We start from the raw sequence: 19,718 nt of genomic DNA on the forward strand, positions 1-19,718 counted from the left end.
GGAATGCCTTTGAATTTGTTCACTATCGCTCTACCGTAGCCCTTGACATCGAGCGCAATTAGTAACCACAGATATCGTGCTAGTCGTTTCGATGTCAACATACCGCTTCCAGCACTGATGGATGGTCCTCAGGCAGATCCTCACCAACGTACACCTCGCACGGAGGGAGTTCGCTGACTTTGCAAAATTTGGTAGTCGCCATGTCGCAGCTTGTGATCGCGATAGAAAGCCCGAGACAGGCAACCAGGCTACCTTTATACATAGAAGGCGGGCCATGTATATACCTAGGACTAACATGCAACAAGCGCTGGGCCAACCAGAGTTACGTATCCAAGCCTTAGCCAACACATGCATGATCGCGCAAGCAGAAGGATGCAGTCTTCGCTGACCGGTGCAGCCACCGAGGTGCCAACCAATCGCGTTGTCGCCCTGTCTTTCCGCTCATCATCGTACTTCTTGAGTCGGCATGTCTGCGTTCGACGGCTGTAGTGGAAATGAAGGGAGTAAAGATTGCATATGTATGTACTTTCAGCTAATGGTATAAAAGAATTATACTAGCAGTAGCCAAGGTTAACTTTAATTCACAGCTTCTGTAAGCCGCGCGGTAATGGCAAACGCGAGGCACGAAAGACTTGCTGATAAACCGCGCCTCGTTATGCACGATGCAGTCTGTGATATGCATGAAGCCAAGTCCAACACCCGTTATGTCTCCAGTCCATCAAGCCCACCATAACCCAATCCCCACACATGTGCACCGTAGTACCTGCCGTAGTTCGCCATATAGACATGACGATAGTTCTTCATTGCCTCGTTCAGGCGTTGGAGTAGCGCATCAGCCTTCTCCTGTTCCTCTGCTGACGCCCGCGGGAAGGACTTGGCTCGCAACACGTGGAACCAGAAGGTCGTCTCGACCGTGGCCATCAAGCCGAGACCGGCGTAGACGGTGTACCGTACTGCTGGCTTGGCTTCGTGGACCAGCTTAAAGAGGTTGAAGGAGGGAAGCGATGGGTTCTCGGCTTGTTGGGTTGGTCTTGGGGCTGAGGGGACGTGGTCTTTGGTGGAAGCCGCTGGGGTGTGGAGGCGGCGGCGGATATTGAGAACTGGAGCAGATACCGAATCCTGGAAATGAGAAGAGTTCCGTATCGGACGAGTGATGCGCATCTTCGTAATCTTCAAGATCATTCGGTGAGCCATTGCAGCTAGGGAGCAGGCTGGAGAGGTTCACGTGACGCGCAATTGACAAGATGATTGAAATGACTTGGTGTGAGAATTCACGACCTACCTGACAGCCACAGACATGCATTCTATATACTCACCCTCTTCGCCTTCTCGTGACCGAATGTGTCGAAGTCAGCGCGAATTCATCACGGAGGCAGATGCCAAGACTGTCATGTTCGTTTTGGGCTTAAGATTGCGAGATATTGGCGTTCGCATGTGCAATCTTAGATTTTGCGCAGGGGTATCGAAAACGGTGCGTCCGAGCGCCGTTGACGTCGACGGCCTGGAGAGAGAAATCCGTCCACGATGCCTGGGGGGAGAAGTGAAGGATGCGCGCAAAGTAGAACATCACATGCGCGTGCGGATCCGGAGGAAGTGTGTTTGTAGGAGAAACAGGGAATGGGGTCGTCAAAAAGGCGGTGGCAGGTGGTTGGGCGGGGAGTGTGAGCTGGCAGGGACACCTGGTTGAGTGGAGCGTGGTCCGCCTGCCGGCATAGTCAGGAACAACAAATCAGCCCTCGACGCGCCCGACTAGCGACCACGACGACGCTTCATTCCCTCTACGCTTGCTTTTCCTGCCACCGCTCTCTCCCTCCTATGTAGCTCCTACCCGCTCATAATTAATTCGAGCATGAGCGACACCATCCACGACACTGCGACGCATTTTTAACTCACCACACAGCTCCCGCCGGCTGTTGACGACTTGTTTACGCGAACGGAGGGGTCGTACACATGGACTCGGCCGGCCTTGGTGCCATGCCAGGGCCTCGGTGCTGTTGTGGGAGCCATGACTGCGCTTTCCTCGCCCACAACGGAAGACTTTTAGAGGGTCTGGAGAGAGATGTCTCCAAGGCTGCACAGCTGGGCCAGGTACGTCGCTCACTGTCCCGCCTGTTTGGCTGCCCTGCAGCGTAGCAGCGGCTCTTACTACCGCGCATGCCGCTAACCTTTGCCCTGCAGGCCCTGCTCGTCCGCCATGAAGCCTACGTCGCCGACTCGGAGCGCGAACGGAAGGAGATGATCAACACTATCGAAGGGCTCGAGAAGGACAAGATCGAGCTCGAAGCCAAGAATGCGCAGACGATCAAGGCGAACCGCGACCTCCTGGACCAGCTCGAGCAGCTCAACAACGCCGTCGCCGAGTCAGATGCCCACATACGGGCGCTGGAGGACACCTTGCGCTCCACCGAAGACGAGATTGACCGCCTCAGCTCCCTGGCCGCACGCACGCAGCTGCTCGAGCGCCAGCTGATTGACCTCGAAAGAGAGCAGTCGCAGATTCAGAGCAGCCTGGACGCCAAGATTGTCGACGAGCGAACAGCCATACAGCGGTGGAAGGTGGCCGAGCGGACTATAGGAGATCTCCAAGACCAGATCGACCGCATCGAGAAGGAGTCCCGCGCCGAGCGTCAGCGACACATGGAGGTCGTGGCTCGCATGGAGCGGAGGATGGTCGTCGAGGGCGAACTTCACACCGCTGCCGGCAGACTCAAGGCCAAAGCTGGGACTGACAAGGGCGGCCCCAACGTCGTCTCCCACTTTGTTAAGGACATCCTACTCGATAACGCGAATCTGCAACACGGCATACTGGAACTGCGCGAGCTACTAGGCAATTCGAATGAAGAAGTCGAGCGTCTCCGAGACCAGCTCAAGGTCCATCAGCCCGTCTCGACATCACCCCGACCCGATGAAGACGTCACGAGTCCGTCGCTACAGAAGGAACTGGAAATGGAACAAGAAGCTTCGCTACAGCAGGAATTGCACATACACCACCATTACCACGGCCCGAAGGTTACCAGGAACGTGCCCAAGCCACCGGCGCAGCGACGGCCCAAGAAGAAGCGCTTCTCTCTTACCCCGACACATTTCGACCCGCCTCCGACCCTCGACCGCTCGTCCACGGCTACAATACTGGAACACACCGCAGTCACTGTGCCTAATTCGCACAGATGGTCTCAAGCATCAACCCTCACGCCGGGGTCTTTCGCGGGTTCACCCGTCTCAGACTCCCACCGTGGGTCCATGTACGACCGCGTCTTCAGCGAGGCCTACGACTCATCGCGACCCACCAGTCCTCCCGATTCCATCGACTTCCAATCTCCCATGTTCGGGCCCGTCAAATCGAACGACTACAGCTCCGACCCAGATGCGTTGCCGCCGATGCTACGACGGTCATCTGGCACTCTTGAGGTCGCTAAGGGCGGAAACAAGCATCTGCGACGGAAGTCTCGCGGCCTCATGCCACCAAGCCTCTCGACAATGCGCAGCTCGAGCACACCGATCGCCCTTACTGCTAAGAGCAGTCCTGCGACGGCTGTCATATCGGCTGTCAGCCCCGCCAACTCCTTCTCGGATGCCAGCTTTACGCTCTCGCCCTACCTCCAGCCGGAGCCTCAGGCTGCCATTCCGGAGGAGAGCGAAGATTCCTCGCTGTCGACGGCCGAGCCATCGTTGATGACATCCAACGGCGATTTCGAGCCTGATGATCTTGTCTCGCCCATGACCGCAATGCGACCCGCATTACGTCGCCACGCTTCCCACGAATCTCTCATCTCAGTCTCCGGGATGGACATCCACACACTGCAGTCACGGCCCTCACAACTCTTATACTCTAACGCGGCGCGATTTGCAACGCCTGGCAGTTCTGGCTCCGTCGGCCCCGAACTCACGCCATGGACCGCTACCGCGCACGGCACGCTTTCGAACAAGACATCGCAAAGCAGCATGGCCAACCGCGACTTCCTCTACTCCAGCATCGCGAACCAAAAACGCGGACCTCGGAAGAGTGACGGCCCCCAGCCCTCCAGCGGACCCGGTCTTACAAAGAAGGTCGGAGGCTGGGTCTTTGGCAAATGGGGCTCATCGCCTGCTCCTGTCACTTCGCCGACGGCTACCCGCGCGCCTTCGATCCTTAGCCAGGAAACGCAGTCCACGCAGGACACGCAGTCTAGCGAAGGCACCACTACCACGAATGCGGACGGCTCGAAGAAAAAGGACAAGCCCAAGCTGAGGCCTAGTGGCGTGAACCAAAATGGACCCATATGGGGCTTCTTCGACGAGGTTCCCGATGCGCCGGCGAAAGTTGTGGTCCAGGATTACGACGCGGATGCGCTTGGTGAGGCCCTGGCTGAGGCTTCATAGATCCCCGACATGAACATTACAACAGCGCGTGTGTAAAAGAAGAATCTTTACATATGAAATATCTCTTACCATCTATCTCCTTTGGGTTTGGATTACGATAGATTGCATCATTGGCGTTTGGTTTCTCTCTCCGTGGACTTTGGATGTCGATACGTTTGACGAAGCGCATGAAGTGAAGAAGGATTTCCTTCTTGTTTGGATAGACGAGATACGAGCTGAAGATTGATACCCAGTTACATTGCCATGGCGACGTGGTATGCTTGCTACTTACGATGAGTTTTCCTGATCGATGGTTCTTTTACTATGTGCTAGATGGCTTCGGCTGCTTACATCCTTTGATAGCATTCGCAGCAACACAGCGCCGGTATCGCTGACGACTGAGTGAACTCTGGGGCATCGTTGACCACACATATGGTTAGTAAAACACTCAACACACATTACAACTCGACAGCTCCCGTACATCCTATTCCGTATCTCCAGATTGCAGCCATCATCTCAGCGGTGAACGATGGACAATCACGACATTTCATGCTTTCGGATTTGTCATCGGTCGGGCCATCGGCTACAGTAGTGTCCCTCTCTTACCAACTCGCATCATAACCCTCCTTGGCCGTTAAGCAAGGGTGAGATTGGCGACCACCTACATCATCGCGACTTCATTGCTTACGCGCATCCTTCACTCTAACGCTGACAAGGTAAATAGCTATCACTGCGACTCGCGTCAGCCAATGGTCTTCTATAAGCCATTATCTCTGGATGCGGGGAAATATCAAGCGTGAAGTATTTATGCACTCACCCGCTTTCGTCGAAGAGTAATCACTTCCCACTCGAATCTCTCTCGACCGATGGAATGTTGACAGTGATGAAGCTCTTTCCCAGCAAGATACCAGGCTACGCGCTCGCGTCCACATTTGTCGCGCTCGGCGGTATACTCAATGGGTATGTTGTGGATGTGTTCCATCTCTCGTGACATGTCGCGCATCTTGCCCAGCGGAGATATCTTCACTAACATGACCACAGATTCGACACAGGCTCCGTCGGCGCCGTCACCGAAATGCCATCCTTCACCCAAACATTCGGCCACCTATCACCCACCATGCGCGGTTTCACCGTCTCTCTAATCATGCTCTGCGGCGCCATCCCAGCAACAATCGCCGGCCACTTCGCAGACCGCTTCGGCCGCCTCCGCATCATCATCGTCGGCGCGATCTTGTGCACCATCGGCTGTGTCCTCGAATGCGCAGCCTCCCATCTCAGTCTCTTCCTTGTGGGCCGCGCATTGATGGGAATCGGTCAAGGCTTCGCGCTCACCAATATTGGAGTGTATATCTGTGAAATCGCGCCGAGTCGGAGCCGTGGTAAGTTTGTGTCGCTTCCGCAGTTCGGCGCTGCGCTGGGAGTATGTGTGGGCTACTTTTCGTATTATGGGAGTATACATATTGCTGGCAACATGTCATGGCGTCTTCCCTACATACTGCAAGCCGCTTTGTCCATGGTTTGGGCTGCGGGGGTCGTTTTTCTTGCCTGAAAGTCCGCGCTGGCTCATATTGGCACAGCACGGTACACAACAGGTCCTAGAACATGTAAATGAATATAATAGCATAACAACAGATCTACTCAAAGTCCTCTTCAGATTACTTTCCACCATGCATGCGTGATCATAACTATGCCTAATTACTCCAATCAGATACGTACCGAAGCTCACCACTCTTCCCATAGCCCTGAAAAAACAAATGAATTTTCTCGTTGTATACTGTGGCGGATGGCCCTGACGACAGGCCAGTGCTGACTGCTCGGGCGTCGCCCGCCCAGTCAGTCCCGTCATATACGTTGCACCAAAGCTCACCGTTCCACCCACAGCCTTGATGGAAGCAATAAATCTTGTCTTCGTAGACTGTAGCAAACGGCTTGGATGATAAGCCAGTGTTGGGGACTCGGGCATCGCCCCGCCAGTCAGTCCCATCAAACACGTTGTACCAAAGTTCACCATTGTTCCCACCACCTTGGTGAAAGCAATAGATCTTATCTTTATAGACTGTGGCGGAAGGTCCTGATGACAAACCGGTGTTGGTAACTCGCTTTTTGCTCGCCCAGCTAGTCCCATCAAACACATTGTACCATAGCTGGCCGTTCTTCCCACGACCATGATAAAAGCAGAATATCTTGTTCTTGTAGACTATGACGGATGGCTTGAAACAAATGTTGATGTTGGAAACTCGGATGTCGCCTGCCCAGCGCTTCCCGTCAAGCACATTATACCAGAGCTCAGTGTTTTTTCCAAGGCCCTGATGAAAGCAATAGATCTTGTTGTTATAAACTGTAGCGGATGGTCCTGATGAGATGCCGGTGCGAGAAACTCGGACGTCACCTGTCCAGCCAACCCCGTCTGTCCGGTCAAACACATTGTACCAGAGCTCGCCATTATCACTACCGCCTTGGTGAAAGCAATAGATCTTGTTGTCATAGACTATGGCGGACGGCCCTGATGACGTACAGGTATTGGGAACTCGTGGCATATCGTGACCCTCCTTTTCCCGTCTCGAGAGCTCTTCAATCTCTTTCTGTAACCGAACGAACGCTTTCTTTCGTCCCTCTCCGTATATAGCCGGCATGGAGATGTCAAAAATGCCTAGCAAAGAGTATGCCGCGTCCTCTTCGCGTTTTGTGTCCCGGCACTCTGTCCAAGCCATTCGCTCGCCGACACTGAATCGAGAAAGAGGTCTTCCTTGGAGAGCTTGAACGGAAATTCCTGTGGCGTCATGGATCTCTTGTAGAAGTGAAGATTTATCGCCAAGTCGCTCGCCATCTTCGGAAAAGAATTCCACAGACGTCGGAGCAAGAAGTTCTTGGAGCGTCCAGCCCCGAGTAAACCATTTATTCTGCCGAAAGTCTGGTTTCCATGTCTGCTGAGAGGGCAGGTTGTTCCTGACGGAGCCATCAATCGAGAATTTGGCGAGATATACGTAGCATTTGGCTGCATCCTGATACCAACGGAACATGGAGTTGATGGCTTCTGAAAGGTCGGCGCTGCTTGATTTGTCGATGCAGCAAGTGTCCACCCAGAAGAATTGTAGGCCATCACTAGCAGCTTGTGTTCCGCAGAAAAGAATCTTTTTGTAGCCAGCTTTGCTCTTGCCGACACCCTCTGTTAGGTCTTTGAATGTAACCTCTTCATTATCCGCGCCCCATGTGTGCGAAAGGATAGCATAGGGTGGAGTGCTCTTGCCATTGTGTTCGACTAGGCTAAATTTGTCGGGTTCGTCAAGCCGCAAAAGACGCATAAGGAGAGGTTTGCTAGGGAGCCCTAGCCACGGGAAACATTAGAATAACTGTAGGCAAGACGTATATAGGTCGAACAGTTAAGGAACTTTAGCTTGTGCTGGCTGGAAGGTTTATAGAAGAACAGTCCAAAGAAGCAAGTTAGGGACGATAGCGGGGTAGAGGGCAGTGCAAAGTGGGCTGAGCGATTTAAACATCACGTGGCTAAGTAAGCGTCCCAACAAGTGATATTGAACGGCAATAGGTGTAACACGGCACCTACCCGAGAGGATGTCCTTAGGGCCACTAGCCCCAAGCGAATTTAGGTAAGGGCGATAAGGATAATAAGAAATAAAGAGAGTAAGCTTAAGAGAGTAGCTCTAAGCGACTTAGATTTAGCTATTTAAAATAAGATACCATTTTCAAGAAAGCTATTTTATACAGATTTACTATACAAATTCAATAGCGCGCTTAGTATATTAATAGCTAGTTGTAGTAAAAAGTTATGTAGGTGTAAAGGTATAGGCTTAATTTTAATATTTACTACGTGACTATAGGCTACATAGCTTATAGTAGAGTTAATTCTGTAGGTGCTACGTTAATAAGGCGTCTATAACTTATTTTACTATGTTATACTATAGCTTTATTATAGTTAGGTTAGCGACTTGTTTTATTATTCTGCGTAACGTAGGTAATAAGCGAGTAGCTAGAATAAGTAGGTAGCTAGCTTTTACTAAGACTCTACTTAAACCTTAGCTATACACAGCTTTACAGCAATGTTAAGAGTAGACTAAATTAATTCGAGACTTCTAGTTTATCTTCTTAGTATATATATAAGTTGTGTCTTACCTCATCTCTCGCTCCAGCAAAGGCATGACCAAGCAAAGGCAGAAAGCTGATACAGGGGCGATGTACAGCTTGTATTTCAAGCTTCTCCATGAAAAGATAGAGGAGTACAACGTACAGCCGATTCATATATTTAATATGGACGAGAAAGGGTTTTAACTCGGACGAGTTGGCAGAATGAATCGTATCTTTGACAAGAGACTCTGGGATCAAAAAGGAGTAAGACAAGCGCATCAAGATGGCCCAAGTGAGCGGATGACAGTGGCAGCTTGTATTTGTTCGGATGGGAAAGCTTTGAGTCCTTCACTCACCTTCCAGGGAGCTAACGGAGTTGTTCAATCAAGCTGGGTTGATGCTATACAAGCAGGGGAGCACTCGGTATTTGTAACCGCATCTCCCTCTAGCTTGAGCAACAACGATATAGGACTAGCCTGGCTCAAACAGATGTTTGGAAGAGAGACCAGACGACACGCTTCGACTGGGTATCGATTACTACTCCTTGACGGCCACGGATCCCATGTAACAATGGATTTTATCAACCACAAAAAGATCATATTGGCTGTGTTTCCCCCTCACGCTACCTACACGCTTCAACCCTTTGACGTTAAGATGTTCAAACCTCTCTCGAACGCTTACTCAGCTGAGTTGGCTGGATACCTCCGGGACAGTCAGGGGTTACTCAATTTGAACAAAGGAGACTTCTTCCCGTTCTTCTGGAGGGCTTAGGGTAACGTATTCAAACCTCCACTCATCAAGAGGTCTTTTGAAGCCACTGGTATACAGCCAGGCAACCCAGACGCTGTACTCAAGGATTTTGCCAAGAAAGCTTCAAATTCTGACAGCAGCCAGTCAGTACTATCAGAAGAAGATTGGCTCAAGCTCAAGTCAATTGTACGCCGTACAGTGAAGGACCAGAGCGACAAGGACGTAAAGAACCTTCAACGAAGTTTGCACCACATTGCAGCTCAAGACAGCATCCTCCGTGAAGAGGTCAGGGGCCTCAGGCAGTCCCTATCCATCAAAAAGAGACAGAACAAGAAGTTCTACACCCTCCAGCTTGAAAGCGATCAGGGGTATCATAGGCGGGGCTATTTTGTGGTCACCCAAGCGTGTAAAACAAGCTCGGGATGATCAGGTATCACGAAAACAACAAGCAGTATGACAACAGCTTATAAAAGCCGAGAAAGTTGAGATGAACAAGCAAGCTCGCCTCTGCAAGCTTCAATTACAAAAAGATAAGCGTGTTGAGCGAGCAGGTGGCTGCAGAACTGGCTGACAAACAACACCAGAAGAGGCTCCGCGACTCTGAAAAGGCTATACAACTGCCCCAAAAGGGTAAGCGCAAAGCTTCAAAAGCTCATAAGCCAGCTACAAAGCGTCAGAAACGTGTTGGGGTTGCTACAGCTTCTGTGGGAGGCCGGGTAGTTGCACAGCCAGTTCCACCCAAAATCAACAAAATGCAGGTAATCCGCCGCCCAAAAAAAGCATTCTGACCAGCGCAAAGTCTTCGCAGGCTTGTATATAGTATGAAACTACTTTTGCGCAATATTATCACGATTTGTTGAGGCCTTACAGCTGCAATACTCATGAAGCTGTTGTGTTGTAGGTGGGGCGTTGAGTGACCGTGCACTGTAGCGCGTTCTTGTCACCGGTCCAGCACTAAGGCACCTCCACCTTCTCGAGCCAGCGCATTATTTACACCATCCGCACTATTTGACCATCGCCTTCGTCAGCATCATGTCGGTAGATACCGATCCCATCATTGCTTAATCGCATCATGGGCGATGCGTCCAGCCTACAATGAGCCCAATGTGTAAGCCAGAAGACGAGACCGATTCATTGCCATTGCGTCTCAACTGGCACGAACGGAGCGTCAGATAATCACGATGCCACCCCTATCGACGCCATCTACTTGTCACATTCCTGTGTACTTACGCCTCTGCATATATGCTCTGCAACGCAGCCTTGACACCACCAATTGCCAGCAACACATCGCAGTGGTGCGATGCGCGATCCCCAAAGCGCAAGTCAATCGCCAAAACTCCATGTGTAGTATCGGCGACGAGACCAATCGATTCAAGGACTACATTGTCACGTTTCGTCGCAGCCATGAGGCACTGCCACAAGTGGCCGACCCCACGGCAAGGGAAGCTGCCTCGAAACAAGCATCCGATAAACGCATGTCGAACACAAACACGAACACGAACCTCCAGCCCAAAATCGACACGCTGATTGGCAAGCTCGGATTCAGCATATGACGCGAATCGGTACTCGAAGATGACATATGTAAGACGAACGATGAAGACACCGTCCTCACCGAGAAGTTCGCAGAGGCCCAGAAGGCATGCGTGAAATACAATCGATTAGTGGTTCGTCTCAAGGGTGCGACTCGCACTCTACCCGGAAGGATATAAGCAGAAGAGACCCAGGCTACTACCCATGCCATCGTCGAGAAACCTGCTGCAGACGTTCATGTAGGCACTCAACAGACGCCAAAGCTATGTACATGCTGATGTTGACTAGGAGGGGAACGGTCCGCCGATTGCCAACCCGACTATGGTGGCATCACCGCAATCGCAAGCCGCCGACTACGAACGCTTGTCGTAAATCGACACCACATGCGCGTCCCAACGATCCAGCGTATCACAATCTCATCCTCGCAGTCGTCAATCGCTCACCGAAGAGCCTCCTGGTCACCAACCTCAACTACTGCACCATCCGGAAAATGACGCGCGAGACGTATGGTCTCTCATATACTGCACAGGGTGGTAAGATCACGAAGAGCAAGACCGCGGGTATTGATCTTTGGCTATACATTTGGAAGCTTTCATTGCATACATCGATCAGATTCCTTCGGAACGCGTAGAGCTCGGCAATGCTCAGGAACGGTGTCGCTCTCGTGTCGCGCAAGGCCAAGGTTTCGCCTGATGCGCACCCGCCTTGCACCTGCAACGACGCGTACGATTCATCATCGGAACCGAAATTCAGCATTGCTCTAGCTCCTCGGGGCGCAGCAGTCGAGTTTTGGAACACGGAAGACGGGCAGGTTGAAGAAAAAGGAAGCTTTCGAGGACTTGCTTGCTCGGCTGCGTGAATGTGTGGGGCTTGAACTATCCTGTTACCGGCGTCCCATACCTTGGTCCTACCAAGGTAAGTCTCTTCACAAGTTGCTTTCTTGTCGTTCACATCCTTGGTCTCGACTGAGGTGCGCTCTTCCCATCACACTCTCGGTCCTTACCAAGGTACTTTTTCCCTCATGCTTTGTTATCTACCACGGTAAAATCGCGTGCGCTTGTGCATCTTGGCAAGTACATCAAGGCGAGTTTTTCTTTGTCGGATACTTGAACATAAACCATCTCTTCCTCTTCATGTGCACTTGACCAATACTGGATCGCGTCAGTCGTCAGAAATCTTGATAGTAGAACGGGCTCGAGCTCCATTACATCAACAATAACACCAAGATCTCCACCAGAACACCATTTGATAGTGTTTGTCATGTTGATCAATGCGTCGTCGGTTGATTTCAACGAGACTGACGTTGCTGGCGGCTGAAGTGGTGGTTGAAGGGTCGGCTTCACACATGGTCTATGCGCCCACCGTACCTAGTCCACGCACGAACCATCATTGTAGAAAATCCAAGCGCTTGTCGACGAGGATCCGTGCGCCAATCCTTGCGATCATCTCCCAGGGAACACGGAAATGTAGACACAAACTTCTGGTTGGCTCACTCATTCAATTGATATTAGTTACAGGTTCTATCTGCGCACCTTTCCTATCCTCTTTCTCATCCGGCAAACAAGGGAGCGCGAATCGAGTTCATAGCTCGCTTGTCAGACGAGTCAAGATCCCCTCACATGATAAGCGAGACAGCTCTAGAACGTAGAACCGCTCGTCTCAGTTCTTGACTCGTCTTGCTGTATTCACGGAGCGAACTTGGATCTTGCCCGTAGCGATGGACCATAATAGTACAGGGCGAAGATACCAGCGATGCAACCAACGGTGAACCCTCCCAGCAGACTGACGCCTCTGCTTACCCCGAGATCGAAGTATAAGGGTTGGGAGCAATGGACGATGGCGGCAGCAAGTACAGATCGAGCGACGGTATTTCCAGCGAATACAGATGCTGCGTATTTCGGATAACTGAGAGGAAGGTACAGGAAGATGGATTGCATGATCATGAAGATGCCGCCACTCAAGATAGTGACCCCAATGGTCGGAACGATCCAGTGAATATCCGAAATTGCTGTCCACGCGAAGAGGAAGAGTCCTATGGGAAGCAAGAACGATGCGAAGAGCGCCGGAATAAGGCGGCGTTCCGGGGCTCCAATGTTCCCAGTGCGCATGGCGGGCTCCCAGGTAATGCGAATCCAGGTCAGGTACATTGCGAGACCCACAGTGATTCCAACGGCGATGGACAGGTAGACAAGACCTTGCGACCCGAGCGACATTCCATATACGCCTTCGTAGACGATAGGGAAACACTCGAAGAATGAGTAATAGATGCCGTAAATGAGAGCAACGTAAAGTGCTGTGAACCCGATAGACGGATCGAGGATCATAGTCTGGACTGGTCGCCAAAGTGCTTCAGTGATAACCTCTCGAGGGTGGTGCTGGGATTGATCGATCTCGCCCTGGCTCCTGAAGCAAGAGTGGCCAGTACGTTTGCGCAATCGTTGAGCACGTCGAAGCAGAATGTTGGAAGGTGATGTTTCTGGAACCAGGAGGAAGAAGGCTATGAAGAGCGGACCACTCAGCCACAACAACTCCCAGGTAGACCATCGCCAACTAGTGGCCGGCACACTGTAGCCAGAAAGCAGAGGACCAACCGCGGGACCGCTTGTAGCGACGACAGCCCAGGTCGACAATGCGTATGGAAGCTTGCCAAAGGCATACATGTCGCCTAAAGTCGCTGGACCAGTAGCGAGGCAAGGGCTTCCAAAGAATCCTAGGAGAAACCGTAGGACAACCAAGCCCGGGAAGTTGTTCACCAGCGCTGTAGGTATGAGGAGAATGATGAACATCGCAAAGGTGAAGATGTATAGCGAGTTTCGACCAAGGGAAGGGATCTCAGAGAGTGGTGACCAGAGCAAAGGTCCGATTCCGTAGGCCAGAACATACATGGAGAGCGTGAGAGAAACAGCTTGTTGAGAAACACCAAACTGGCGCATTATGCCGGCGTAGCTTCCAGTAATGATCGAGGAGCCAAGATAGACAGCAAAGGTGTAGGTATCCACAATCAGCGTCGGCACCAACTTTTGACCAGACGTCCAATTCTGTGGGTTTGCAGCGTCGTCCGGACCGTACCAGTTGACGATTATGGTGCCGTCGCCCAACACTTTGGGCTCGAATGGGTCGTCATTCTGTGCTTTCTCTTTGGCTTCCGCGGCGCCCTTGTCGTCTGGCAGGGCAGGATCCGAAGGATGATCCGAAGGAGTGCCATGGTTCTTGTTGCTTTGCGAGCTGGTAGACAAGAATTCGTTATTCGAGCGTAGCTCGGCTGCTTCAAGGAGCTTGACGTAGGAATCTTGCAGCTGGAAATCAGGTCGCTCTTCTGGAAATCGCAGAACTTGATTGCGCGTTATCAATCGAACGAGCTTGCCAAAGCTGGTGTCGTGGATGAATCTGGACATCTTTTGGCGACGGTGGCAGGTTCTAGTTGTTATGAGTGGGTGGAAACGCAGTTGAGAGTTGGATGAACTGGAGTGCGAAGTCGTCGAGTAGATCAGGAACAACGAGAAAAGGGTAGCTAAGCGCATGTAGCCGAACCTTCAATGAAGTGAACGTCGCTTTGTCAGTCATTAATTTCCGCTGCCGTCGCAAAACAAGCAAGGTTCTGGTGTGGCGTTAGCGTAAAGACCGCACAAGGGTTAACGCCGCGCTAGGCCTGTCCCGTCGACTGAGGTGAAGGCTGACACGCAGACTATGTCTTAACAAACGAGATTTGCAAGTAAGCAGAGTGGCTGACTGATTTGCACAAATATCGGCTCCATACACAACAGGGTTAGTAAGCAGAATGACTAACCAATTTGCATGAACACCGGCTGCATGCACAATAGGGTTGAGATGCAGGCGAGGCTGCGGGTCTAGCAAGAGATGGCGCTGAATGCATATCGGGAAAGAGCAGGGCACCTTGGCTGACTGTATACGTCATCTCTGACGATAATCTTTGGCTCTCAGATGTACAAGATGATGCCTAGAGTAGCTTTTGGTCGACGACAGATGTGACTGTGAGGTCTGGTTCACAATGGTGTTGTCCAAACCAGAAGGGGTGTTCCTACCAAGCCCAGGCAAGACGGGCGAGCGCCATCAGCCCACAACGTCAAAGCTAGTGTCTGACCTTAGTCCAGTCGCAAGAAGATCATTTCTTCACGTTCATCTCCAGCGCGCCGAACGATAAACCAGGCCTCTCGCCAAGAGAGCATGAAGGCAAGCTTGTTTGTACACGCCACATGGCCATCCTGGAGACATCACAGACAGCCGAGGTGGAGACCATGGCATATATTGCTGTAATAAAGCACTGCGAGGTCAAATCGCGCTATCATTCCAAGGGAATGCTGGGTTTTGAGAACGACATTGGGCGAAAGCACATCACGTAGCACCACAGGTCCGTACGTGTGCGCCCGTCTCGGTTCGAATGCAATGCTAGCCTCGCTGTCCACTGATAGACACCGGCCGGCCCGTTGTCTAGGCATGAGTGCAATTCCCACATGGTGTTTCACTGCATCTTCGTTAAAGTGTTTCAAAACAAGATATATTGACAAACATCCATGCTTAGAGCAGCTCAACTAAGATCGCTGAACTCATGGATATTTTACATGCTACCTGAACATGCTGATCACACCCTCGAAGTACTTTATTGTGTTCTAACCCCATTTGGACAAGACCCAAGCCATGACTGACTGGCTTCGCGGAAACGAGCCATGAATTCGTCCTGTGCCATGCTTCTTCTGAATCGATCAGGTTGCTCTGTGATTAAGCAGTCAAGGTTATTTATCATGCGAAAGAGCTGCTGTGCAGTACGATCGTCTTGCACAGCCTGATTCTCGGGACCTAGGGACATGCTTTCCAAGATCGACAAGACACTGAGATCATCCCACAACATTCCTTGCTCGGTCAAGCAAGTCGTTGGCGTGTGCCAAGCCTGCACCAGTCGCAGCCCGGGAGGAACAAAAAGGACATCATTTTCTTCCAAGACGACCAAGCGCTGCTTCCCTCGCGGCGGCCAACCGTCCTCTTCATTCGCTAGGCTAGCAAGCTCGCCGAGAAGCACTTCAGTCTCTGGCACAAAGACCCAAAGTTTTACACCAGACAGATTACGATGCCAGCTACCTGCTGCAGTATTGAGGTACGCACCAGAGAAAGCACCGGGAAAGGAGATGGTGTTAGAATTGACAGACATAGCCTTCCCCAAAGGTGAGGACGCTGGATTAGAGCGATGGTCGTGGAGACCTGCAGTTACACTTTCCAAGAGCCGAAAACGATTCAGCATCGTAAAGAGCGGACGATGACAGTTAGCCACACTGCGAGCTGTCGACATCCAGAATCCATCCGTATCTCCAGGGTGCGAGCGCAAATAGGCGGTGAATTTTCCAAGGGCTTCGCGCATGGGCTCTTCAATGTCGATACAGCGAACTTCTACCTGTTCCTCCGAGTTAGAAGCATCCTCGAGCAACGACAAGAAGCCCTCGTAGTTGTGCATGCCCGCATCAGAAAACGATTCCTTGATGACCACAGGCTTCTGGAAAACTTCGCCAGATTGTGCTGCTTCAAGTATTCCATCCGCAGAACAATACAGAATATCGCAATCGGCTTTAGAAGTTGCAGTACCAGGTGGCATGCTGTTAGATCCAGGAATTGACCATATTCTTGCCCATCTGGTGTCTGACGTGAGCCATTGTGATCGTACTCGCCGCTGAGTGTAGCCTGGTAGCGCTTCATCACTCAGTCGTTGGACATAATTCGACAATCTCTGGTGGTGTCTGTTACGCAACTCATCTTCTATCGTCGACTTCCTCTCTGGTAGGCTTGAAGGTGTGCCAGTTCGGGCATAAGGGTTTGAAGGGCTAGCTGCAAACCGTGCTGCTCTTGTAGTTCTGGCCACGCTGGCAACACTTTCCTCTTGCGACTGCCTTCTGATACTCCTTCTAGTCGCCGTGCTTGCATTAGATGTGTTATCATTATCTGCATGACGTTGCTCAGGTACGTCTGAGCTGAAGGTTAGGTCCGAGATGGGCACTTCGTCCGTGTTCAACCCCAAATTAACGGCATTGTTGCTGGAAAAAGTGATAGTGGAAGCATCATTTAGGCCATAAGGTAGAGGCTCAGCCTGGTAATTGAACGCAAAGCTATCGAGCGACGCGTCTACCCCTAATGGCGTGAACATTGGAGAAAACGTGAATTCGGGGACGGATGCAAGAACACCATTGTCATGTGTAAGGAATCCTCCATACACTGAAGGCGCGTGTGAAAGGTCAGACTGTTGATGAGTTTTCGCCGGAATATCTTGGCACTCTCCCCTCGCGATAAGCATGCCGTAGCAGTCGCGACGCAAGAGGTGCTGGTGGATATGATACGGTCTCAAATCTTTGAGGAGACGACCATTTGAATCAACAGGTACCGCTCCATCCGAGCTCGTTACCCACAATTCTTCAATCTCCGGATTGAGGACGACACCGCCCCCGACCACGATGTTCAGGTCCGTGTAGCATTGTAATCGGGCTTCGTTGAGAGTCTTCAGATGACCAGACAGAATGGCCTCGCAATGTCTGTCGAGTAGAACACGGTTGAGGTGGGGGCAGAATTGTTTGCTGAAGTCTGGGAATCGCAAAGCGCAGGTCTTCAAAAGTCGCATACAGCCTTGAGCGGCACTGTTCCACCCATAGTGACGGACCACGCTAGGCGACCACAACGCGGAGACTACAGCAAGATTGCGCAGGCGGTGAACTTCGTTGTATCCGCGCTTTCGTTTGCCAAGGTTTCCATCGTCTTCCTTAGCACTCGATTCAATGGACTCCGCCAGAGCGAATAACTCTTCCCATTTCGGATCAAAGTAGCGTTCCGTATCATTGATCTGGGGACACACCACAGTAATGACGGTCTTCAGGGTTGCTATGCATGTATCGACCCGTTCACGTCGGCATAGGAGTTGGTCGCGAAGGTTGAGGTAAGAAGTTGGATCCGCATTAGTACTCCACGCTTCGTAGAGCTGTTGCACCAGCGACTCGGTTTGATCATCGAGCTCTGCCATGATCGTAAAATGTGTGTTGCGATGTACAGGCTGGTAATACCGGGAAGATGTTGTGAGCGATAGTCTAGTCGTTGTTGCAGTACTTTCAAGGTTCTCATTTACACCCGTGCGCCCTGTTTATTTGTGGTTTAGATTCGGGGATCTAAACTTCGAGCTATGCAAGATAAGCCCCGTAGCTTGGAAACGTCGAGGACCGGACACAGTTGTTATCAATCGAAGTTGATGCCCCTCACCTGATCTCACGTTACGAATTCTCCCCGCCCTGCCTGCCTAATCTGAGACGCCACCTACGTCATCACAACGCAATTCATGCGGCACGGGCCGGGCAGGATGACCATTGAGCCGGGTAAAATCTGTCCAATTTATCCGGTCTCTATCAAAGTACGTAGATAAGCTTATATGAACCTAGGTAGGATACCTGGATAGGAAACACATCTCGAAGCGGCAAGTTGCAAATTAGTCCTCAACTAGACGTTCCAGCTGAGAGCCATGGTTTAGGGTATCGAACGTATGTGATGATCTCTAGATGACAGGTTCTACCCACTTGGTCCACGATTCCAACGTCTTCAGCTTTGCCTGTACCTCTTCGTTGATCCATATCATCAAGTCCATGCCACCACCCAAGGCCGGTAATGGGCATGCGAACCCGTTCACTGGCGGTGGGAATGCAAAGCGAAACGCTTTGATGGCACCCATCTCACTTCCCCACTGCGACTTGCCCAAGAGATTGCCGAATCGGGCAGGTTGACTGATGTAGAAGCTATGATCGAGATTTGGCAGCATCAAGTTTACCACGTCGTCAGATTCTTGAACCACTCCCATCAAATCATAGAGTTCATCAGCGGTCCACTCCTCTATGGAGTCTGATGTCTTTCTTGCCAGCCTGTAAAGTGCTTTGAGCTCGTCGTTAGAGTAGAGTTCTTCGGTTTTCGCATCGGCTCGGGCTAAGGCGATGGCATTACCCGGATACATCATAGAGAGCTCAGGATCAACCATCCGGCGGACATTCGTTGACGTGAAGAGCGCACACTCTTCAATGCCACGGTGGGCGAGATCGCGAGCCTGGGCAGTAGACTTCCAGATCAGGGCGCTGAACAAGGCAGCTTCAGTCACACCTGGTTCATTAGGGAAAGCATCTCGGACGCTTTGGTTCAAGAGGTCGACCGTCTCCTGCGTCATGAACCAGTGCGAGATTGGTACTAGCTCATGGAGTTTTAGGTGGTCTCCACCCGAGCTGAGACGCAGAATCTCGTTGCGTTCCACAGTGAGGTTGGTCTCTTTGCCAGGTCGATAGGTGTGGAATTCGGACAAGGGACGCGGGCTGAAGGCCATGTGGAAACCGGTGCGGTCAAGGTCTTCAGCTTTGTATTGTTCGCTCATAGGTATGGTATAGCCTTCAGACACGGCCAGAACGTTCCGGGACCAGACGGAGGCAAATGTGCCCAGAGATTGAGCATCCATAATCCCGTGATGTCCGTTATACGTGACCACAAGGCCACCCTTGATGAAGGTAGCCAGAACCGTGACAACCGGACATTTTTCAGAGTGTCCTCTTGGTTCCGGCACGAAGGTGGTGATAGGGAAACAAGAAAAGGAGAATCTTCGCTTCTCCATTTCATCGAAAGAATATTCAAGGCAATCCTGCTCGTGAAACCAGACACCCGTAGCTTCCTCGTCAAAGTGCAGTTTGTACGTCCCACGCTCTTCATCGTCGGGGACTATTACCGAAGCAATGAAAGGCATTTCATTGATAGTGAGCGCCAACCCGGCCTTTAGGTTTTCCACAATGGTCGAACGCTGGTCATCTCGTTCGATTTTGAATGCACACATGATTGGAATGATGATCCGAATCATGTACTGATCGAGAGGAGACAAATCATCGGGGTCCCCCAAAGATGGGTCGGTGGGACGAACCAACGTCTTCGTAGTGTTCATGGTAGATACAAACGTGACCGAGAGGTGAATGTGATGTGAGTGAACGAGAAGAAACGAAAGAAAGCAGAAGAAA

The 19,718-nt window shown here is 51.4% G+C and overlaps 6 protein-coding genes across 6 annotated transcripts; 1 reads left to right on the forward strand and 5 right to left on the reverse strand.

Annotated features, from left to right (window-relative positions):
• Positions 1-440: 440 nt before the first annotated feature.
• On the reverse strand, positions 441-1,766 carry BKA58DRAFT_394792 (uncharacterized protein). The gene is made up of 2 exons (XM_046171227.1): positions 1,283-1,766; positions 441-1,170 (listed from the first exon to the last, which is right to left on the reverse strand). The coding sequence occupies exons 1-2, from the start codon at positions 1,301-1,303 to the stop codon at positions 703-705; spliced, it is 489 nt and encodes a 162-aa protein (XP_046020378.1). The 5' UTR covers positions 1,304-1,766; the 3' UTR covers positions 441-702.
• Positions 1,735-4,673, forward strand: BKA58DRAFT_67581 (uncharacterized protein). The gene is made up of 2 exons (XM_046175709.1): positions 1,735-2,088; positions 2,179-4,673. Exons 1-2 carry the CDS (start codon positions 1,951-1,953, stop codon positions 4,357-4,359), a joined length of 2,319 nt encoding a protein of 772 aa, XP_046020379.1. The 5' UTR covers positions 1,735-1,950; the 3' UTR covers positions 4,360-4,673.
• Positions 4,674-5,480: 807 nt separating this feature from the next.
• Positions 5,481-7,640, reverse strand: BKA58DRAFT_415184 (heterokaryon incompatibility protein-domain-containing protein; the record flags this gene model as incomplete). Its single annotated transcript, XM_046172531.1, has 2 exons — positions 5,481-5,485; positions 6,854-7,640. The coding sequence occupies 2 exons, from the start codon at positions 7,638-7,640 to the stop codon at positions 5,481-5,483; spliced, it is 792 nt and encodes a 263-aa protein (XP_046020380.1).
• Positions 7,641-12,144: 4,504 nt separating this feature from the next.
• On the reverse strand, positions 12,145-14,093 carry BKA58DRAFT_370505 (major facilitator superfamily domain-containing protein; the record flags this gene model as incomplete). The annotated part of the gene is made up of 1 exon (XM_046168991.1): positions 12,145-14,093. One exon carries the CDS (start codon positions 14,091-14,093, stop codon positions 12,384-12,386), a length of 1,710 nt encoding a protein of 569 aa, XP_046020381.1. The 3' UTR covers positions 12,145-12,383.
• A 1,159-nt stretch (positions 14,094-15,252) lies between these two features.
• On the reverse strand, positions 15,253-15,974 carry BKA58DRAFT_394799 (uncharacterized protein). The gene has a single exon (XM_046171228.1). The coding sequence runs from the start codon at positions 15,950-15,952 to the stop codon at positions 15,317-15,319; it is 636 nt and encodes a 211-aa protein (XP_046020382.1). The 5' UTR covers positions 15,953-15,974; the 3' UTR covers positions 15,253-15,316.
• A 2,258-nt stretch (positions 15,975-18,232) lies between these two features.
• Positions 18,233-19,645, reverse strand: BKA58DRAFT_325827 (transferase family-domain-containing protein; the record flags this gene model as incomplete). The annotated part of the gene is made up of 1 exon (XM_046168030.1): positions 18,233-19,645. The coding sequence occupies one exon, from the start codon at positions 19,643-19,645 to the stop codon at positions 18,233-18,235; it is 1,413 nt and encodes a 470-aa protein (XP_046020383.1).
• Positions 19,646-19,718: the final 73 nt, after the last annotated feature.

The sequence above is a fragment of the Alternaria rosae genome, assembly GCF_020736505.1.
Source record: "Alternaria rosae strain MPI-PUGE-AT-0040 chromosome Unknown BKA58scaffold_13, whole genome shotgun sequence".
Taxonomy (NCBI): domain Eukaryota; kingdom Fungi; phylum Ascomycota; class Dothideomycetes; order Pleosporales; family Pleosporaceae; genus Alternaria; species Alternaria rosae.